Consider the following 6,998-nt stretch of genomic DNA (forward strand, 5'->3'; position numbering starts at 1 on the left):
TCGTATCGTTAAAAAGTTGTAAGAAAACGTTTCTGTAACACTTGTTAATTACTATATATGTATATTATTGTAGCATTTACGTTCTACGCAAGAGGTCAACATTTATTTTTTCAACATTTTCGAAAATTTCTTTCGAAAATAGTTAGACTGCTAAAAGCAGAGCGTACGATAGATAATATTAATGTCTATAATGATCACATAGTATTAATGATTCGGCATTTGAAGAAAAAAAAGATTCTTTGTCGGACCGTTTAACGATGAGATTTTAATGCTTTGAGCTATTTTCATATTACGAGTATACTGCTTTTGTATATTATAATTATTCATGTTGATTTTGTATTCGAGTCCAGTATTTGTTCTCTTAAAATTTTTATGAAAAATTGACTAATATCAAAGAACTTCTAACAAATCTTTTAAGTCTTTGACAAGATGTACTATAGTTTTTCTTTTCATTAATACCTATCTTATTTTTTATAATTCATTCAAAAAACAGATCATTTGTTTTTTTTTTTAGAAATAAATTATATATTTCATTTGACCACAACATGTACATACATACCGTTTTGTGTGTATATGTATATATAAAAAAACGAAGTAATAAATTTACGAATAAGTCTGACAATGAGAAAAGCGAACTTGAATATTATATATATATATATATAGTCCAGCACACACGATGCTTCCTTCTGTGCATATTTTAGATATCGGCAACAAGTTCGACGAATTGACATCACCGTACATATTCGTGCATAGTTTGATCTGTGATTTATTTTTGTTCTTAATTCAAAGAAAACGTACATTTATTTGATTCTAAAAATGATAGTGACTTGCGTAATAACTTCTCTTTCTTGTTCTTTCGTTTTTAAGATATTAGATTTTAGGTTTTACGAAGAATGAAATGTTTTTTTTTTAACGTATTTATTTGACAGAAATTGACATACTCGAAAATTCTAGATTTTTAGTTCATGATCTATACACGAGTTGCTGCGGTACTTGTTGCAAGGTATTGTGTTACCTGGCTCTAAAAGTGCATTACGCTTTAAGCTATGACGTAATTCGTAAAGAAGAAACGAAAGTACGAAGCGTTGCGTTTGATTTACCGGATATTCAGTATAACGAACAGTTTTTTTATCGACAATTCATCTAAAGTAAAAATGTCTAAGGTAAAATGATTTGTACGCTTTAAAGTAAATCGTTCAGCAGCTCAGCTGCGATTGTCCGCACTATATTTTACGAATTTGCAATTTACTTTATTATCAACTAGCTATTATTACGATTACTATTATGATTATCATTATTATTGTACACTGATACGAAAAAAACGAAGCGAAAGTCTACGAAGAGCAATGTTAAGAAGAAAACCATCTACCGTAATGTGACGATAAAATTGGCGACCACTCCATTTGATGTTCGTTCAATAGATAATTATTGTTTTTTAATTTTCTACGATTTCTACTCACGTTGTTTCATCTTCTACATTGAAATGAAAGATTCATTTTCGGTAAATGGTTACGCGTTTGGTTAACGGTTAAGATAGTATTTAAAGATTTAATTAAAGAGAAAGAGCACACGATTATAATATGGAGTGGTTCCTTGAAACATAAATCGACTGAGCTCTCCTGTGATACGCAGATGTCACTATAATTTCGTAATAAACGTTTGTAACGAAACATAATTAATGTTAATAATGATCGCGTTCACTCTCCTCCTGACTGACATACTCCCGTACAAAATGAACTCGCGGTATTCAACAGAAAGAACAAAAATGGATCAACCGCAGCCATCACGTCGTATGTGTTATTAAATCGCCAATTATCGATTTTATCCATTTTTGCAATCGACTCTGTTCGTTTTTTTCAAACTGCGGTACGCATAAGTGTGAGGAGATAGTTTTACGCTACTGCATTTGCAACTATAAACGACGAATACTTTTGATGAACAGAAATACATAAATGTGTACAACATCGGTCAAAAGTTTGGAATCCCTTTTACCACATATCAAATTATCTGATACTCAAAATTTATTTTTTGTTTATTCTCATACAGCTGTACTAGAAGAATATCCGAAGATCCTGTATTTTATGCTTTAGAGATTGGAATGATTCGAAACTTTTGACGCGCCGCATTATTTAGGTACATTTGCAACACACGAAATGTTTCGGACAAACGCGCGCATTTCGAGATTCCGTTTTTTGTAAAACGGAATAATTGATGCGATAAAAAAATAACAACAGGCAGTCGTGTGTACAGGGCTTGGAATAATGGACGAGAGAACGAGAAAAAGAGAGAGAGAGAAAGAATGCATCGAAGAGAGAATTGCAATGCAATTGCATTCACATAAATAAAAAGGAGCTCTTATACATAGTATAAATACGAACAAAAAGAATAAATTAATACGAATATACATGTTACACGATACATAGGATGATTATGTAAGCCTGTTGACATGTAATGTCTATGTTCTAATAAAGATTAGGATATTTTATATATAAATAAACTAGTTAGTTGCCGCGGCTACGAACACCCTGTATTATAAATACATACATATACATACGTTCTGTTTTTAATGTGTAAAGTATCCGGTCTAAATAATGCTTTACAGAGACTATTACATATATATCTCGACAAAGTTCGATAGGAAAGATTCACAGCAACTTTGTACGCTTAAAGTAAAAAGAAAAAATGGAAGGAATTGAAGAAGTGTAAAAATAAAAAAGAAATATACCAACGGATGGAATACATCAAGCGTTGCGTTCTGATTCAGATGAAAGTCGGTACGAAACATTTCATCCCTTGCAAGTCTTATTCCTATAATACTTTATACAATAAATAATATTTTGAAAAATTCATTGGTTTTCGTAAAATGTAAGATGGATGGATTTCATAAGTACAGAGAAATGAATTTACTATTCGTCACTTGTTAGCATTAGAACTATCGAAATGATCAAGTTATTCCAAAAATAATGTAAATAAACATTTGTATTTGTTCTCTTTACATCACAGATGTAGTTATAAGTTTCATTTGAACTTCTTTGGTACAAATATATATACTATACATAATACATCGGTAGTTCTAATGTTACTAATTATTGCATATTATTTAATAGCGCATCTACTCAGGTCCCCTGTTTTCATGAAGTTCAGACGTAGACTGCCCGACTATAACATTAGTCTTGCATATAAAGGCTTGTCGTTCTTGAATTCGTATCCAAAATAGTGTAGCTATATATACTTAGTTCATACAACCATTTATGTTTCGAAAAAATGTTTCAGCGACTCGTCTCTCTTGGCATGCTCAATAAGCAAATCCTCGTATCTGAAGTAGTATGAAAGTGTTTAAGTAAATGCTTATCCCTGAACGCTCAAAATATATTTAATAATTGTCAATCTCACTTACTTCGAAGGAATCTGGATATTATTTTCTCTTAGAGGACCTATTTTTTGGACTCTTTTTAAGATCGCCCGAGCCAGATCTCTCTCATATTCCGAGTACTTCTCGTTTTGAGTGAACCAAAGCGCCAACGCGCATCTTCTGCCTCGTAAAACTCCTCGGACGCCATGCAAGTTCTCTTCGCCAGCCGAGAAGGCTACTGTTCGTCCGCAACGAGGCGAGACTAAATTGTCGAGTTCTCTTGCAGTGCGATTCTTTGCGAAGAAGAACTCGCCGCCGTTGAAATCACCGTTCAGGTACAAAATGGCAGAATGGCTCCTCCAAATGTAAGCCGGATTTCGACGAAGACATATATTTTCATCCTTTAATAGACAATTGTCCGCGTGAACTTGATGGCTCAAGTCGTCACGATTTGGCGGTGAATCTTATAAAAAGAAAGATTCGTTGTTTTGTAGACAGTTAGATGCTAATAACGTTAATAAAAGACACATCGTAAATAATTTTAAAGTAGATATAAATTATCCTTTCTCAAATGATGACAATGAAATAACGTAACCGAAAAAATAAACAAACTCGATTATAACTTTTAGAGTATTTTTAAAAAATTAAGAAAGAGGGATTTTTCTTTTGTACTGGAGATTTGACGTAATTATTATTTATTACGATATATATATTCGATATTACGAAATATTCTACTTTGATTGATTCGCCGTTATCCACAAGCCGTACCAAATAAACCGATGGAATGCGAAAGCAACCGGAAGCACGTTGATTCATCAGATGAAAATTACCGGGTAGAGCCGTGCGGCAGACCAAATGAGTATAAGTGAAATACAGGTGTCGATCTACTTGGAAATGGTTTTCCATGTGACTGCGAATTTGCTCGGTCTTTTCCAAAAGCAGTTGCAACTGTGCCGGCTGTATTTTTCCGAAATACACCAACTAAAATTATCATTGTTAAGTCAATTGATCAGGGTGTCCTTTTAAAATTAAAACGTGATATTGATATTTTACCAAAGCTATTCGTCCAACAGTAATCCCCTCGAACTTCTCGTACTTCGAATGCGGACTTTTATTTCCGTTATAACCGTCTCCTTCTACGCCGGCAATCTATTCGTACATAGATTAGAATATGAGACGATCTGAAGATATTAAAAAAAGAATGAAATTGTAGAATGATAACGTACATTGACGAGCTGCATCAATGAGTGGCAGTCAGCGGTGCTGAGGAAACCGTCAGCTACGTAGCGATTTTTTCCTCCGAGCTCTTCGTCCCTAGATATTAGATAAATATCGTCCTTGACTTTAGACTCTTTTCTATCTTCTGTTTCATAGCTCTCGTCTGGTATTGTATAAATATTGATCGACAATTTTATGGAAGAAAATAACGAGCGACCTGGTGGTTGATGTAGGTCTTCCTCCATGCTCAATTCCTGAAAATGTTAGATGAATTTAAAAATCAAAATTTGCGAGTGATTTCAGCTCTCGTCCAAAAAATTATCCAAAAATTATTAATGCATTCGCCTTATTCTCGCGCAATAAATGCACCGATGTATTTGGGGTTAGCATCTTTCAGGCGTTTCGATAAGAAATGGAGCAGCATGACGTTTAATAGAACGTAAACGAGTAATCATAGTATAGAATAGTTGTTTAATAAGAGAGCATTTTTAATATCGTATACTTTATTAGCTATATTTTTTACAAAAAGTAAAGAGGATTTTTCTAAGTAAAAAAAGAACACATGTGTCTTAAGTTCGATAGACAATCGCAACGATTACGCGCGTAATTTTCGTCGAACAAGAGAACAAATTCGGCTAGTTAAGCATCTTTTGCCAGTCTTTTTTATATCTCGTTCTTTACCTTCTCCAAATTTTCTTCTTTCTTATTCTTAAATTTTGCATTAATCAACGAAAATTCATGAGAGATGAAAACCATAAGATTCACTTCATATTCTTGCCTTTTTACATAAAGAAGAGCCTCCTGAAAAAAGAATGACGTAACTTCAATGTTATCTATCGTATCATATAATTTATATACTTTTTATTCATAATTTAAAAGAAGTGCGTACGTTTCTGGGAATGAAATCTTGTTGCTTTGTTTTCGGCTGAGCAGTATAATATTCCTTGTTGTGCAACATCGTTTCATCCATCGGTTCGAAAAGCAAGTAACTTTCCACCGCCGAACAGGCTGCCTTCAAATTTCCCACTGTGAAAACATATACGCAATTACACATTACATCAGTCATTTGAATGAATTTGACGATATTTTGCAACACTATCCATGATTAAACAAGCTGGTTGGTCGAGAGATTAGATCAGCGACAAAAACACGACCTACTACATAAATTGGGCAATAAAAGTAGAACAATTTTCGCGGATAAACGATCCTGTTAATCAGAATGAAACTGACTGACTACTTAGGAAAGATTAATCTAATAAAACCTCCTTCAAGGCATGACTAAGAGATTCCTGAGTGGTTCTATAATGAAAAAGAAGCAGTAACTTTCAATTTTTCATTCTATGTCAATGAAATTACTCACATTTGTAATAGGAAAACTGCAAATAATTGTAGTGACTCCTGAGTATATCCGGACGATAATCGCCATTTATGCTGTTCAACATCCGCGGACAGGCTCGTTTGCATTTCAAACAAAATGCGAAATGATCTGAAATAACGGAGACGGGAGTATTTACTGCCATAGCTATTTATAAATTCTTCCCAGTTGTATTTCAGCCCTACTCACTAGCGACGGACGACGTGAATTCTGGATACCAGCCCTGATCGAAGGGACCTTCGCAGTAAAACCTGCATTCTTGCTCAGCGTCTAAGTAAGATCTCAACGACGTCTCGAAAAGACCAGCGGCTTCCGCATAGTTCTCTTTTTCGTAAGCCGAGACACCTTTAAAGTAGATGCTGACATAAGCTGGTGATTCTAAGTTGATCACATTCTCCTTTTGCACGCCCGGCAGTGTCAAATACCCTTTCAAGGTTTCCATGCTCACCGCGTGATCCGGATGCGCAACCAAAAATGTAAACAGAGCGTTCGCCGCGTCTTGGTATCGTTTTCTCTAAATAAACATTCCGCAACACGCGCGGCGAACTATTAGAAATAAGATAAAGTACAATGAAATTTGATTAAAAGGAAGAACAAGTAAGTTAAGTAAAGAGTGTCTGTTGGATATTTGTTAGATGAAAGTAAGAATGCTAATTGCTCCTGATGGTGTCACATTTCGTAAAGAATAATTGAAAAGCCTAATCATTTGAAGGGAGATTTTATGAGCAAAACGTGACACGCATGAACACGACCTGGTATACCTGGTATTGATTCTATTACGAGTATGTACGCATATCAACATCGACATACCGATTGCGTAGGCCGAGTTTTACGGCTAGGCTGACCGTACCGATCGTTAAACGCATTACTTACTAAAAACCGCGGCTGTAGGATCAGCAAACTCGCGATTGCGTAAGCTCTTTTATTAGAATTTGGGTCTCCCTCCGGATGATGAAAAAGCGATTCTTCTCTGATAAACTTGTGTTCAGATCACAAAAATTATACTACGCGAATTTATCAAACTAATTACACAATTTCCTATTCAAATTTCAG

General features: G+C 34.5%; 1 protein-coding gene across 3 annotated transcripts in view; it reads right to left on the bottom strand.

Moving 5' to 3' along the window:
- Positions 1–2,961: 2,961 nt before the first annotated feature.
- The window catches only part of LOC108630344 (prolyl 3-hydroxylase 1), a 7,244-nt gene continuing 3,207 nt past the window's right edge, over positions 2,962–6,998 (bottom strand). The window contains exons 3-11 of one of the 3 annotated variants that reach the window (XM_018033590.2): positions 6,135–6,459; positions 5,931–6,056; positions 5,460–5,596; positions 5,252–5,371; positions 4,579–4,824; positions 4,406–4,501; positions 4,183–4,333; positions 3,398–3,815; positions 2,962–3,316 (exon numbers count right to left, since the gene is read on the bottom strand). In XM_018033590.2, the coding sequence (XP_017889079.1) occupies positions 3,250–3,316; positions 3,398–3,815; positions 4,183–4,333; positions 4,406–4,501; positions 4,579–4,824; positions 5,252–5,371; positions 5,460–5,596; positions 5,931–6,056; positions 6,135–6,459 (1,686 nt within the window). In that variant the 3' untranslated portion in view covers positions 2,962–3,249. Of the gene's footprint in view, positions 3,317–3,397; positions 3,816–4,120; positions 4,334–4,405; positions 4,502–4,578; positions 4,825–5,251; positions 5,372–5,459; positions 5,597–5,930; positions 6,057–6,134; positions 6,460–6,998 lie in introns of those variants that run through there. The other 2 variants (XM_018033591.2, XM_018033592.2) reach the window with 2 other exon arrangements.

This window comes from Ceratina calcarata, unplaced genomic scaffold (genome assembly GCF_001652005.2).
Source record: "Ceratina calcarata isolate Rehan_Ccalc_2016 unplaced genomic scaffold, ASM165200v1 scaffold72.2, whole genome shotgun sequence".
NCBI classification, from domain to species: domain Eukaryota; kingdom Metazoa; phylum Arthropoda; class Insecta; order Hymenoptera; family Apidae; genus Ceratina; species Ceratina calcarata.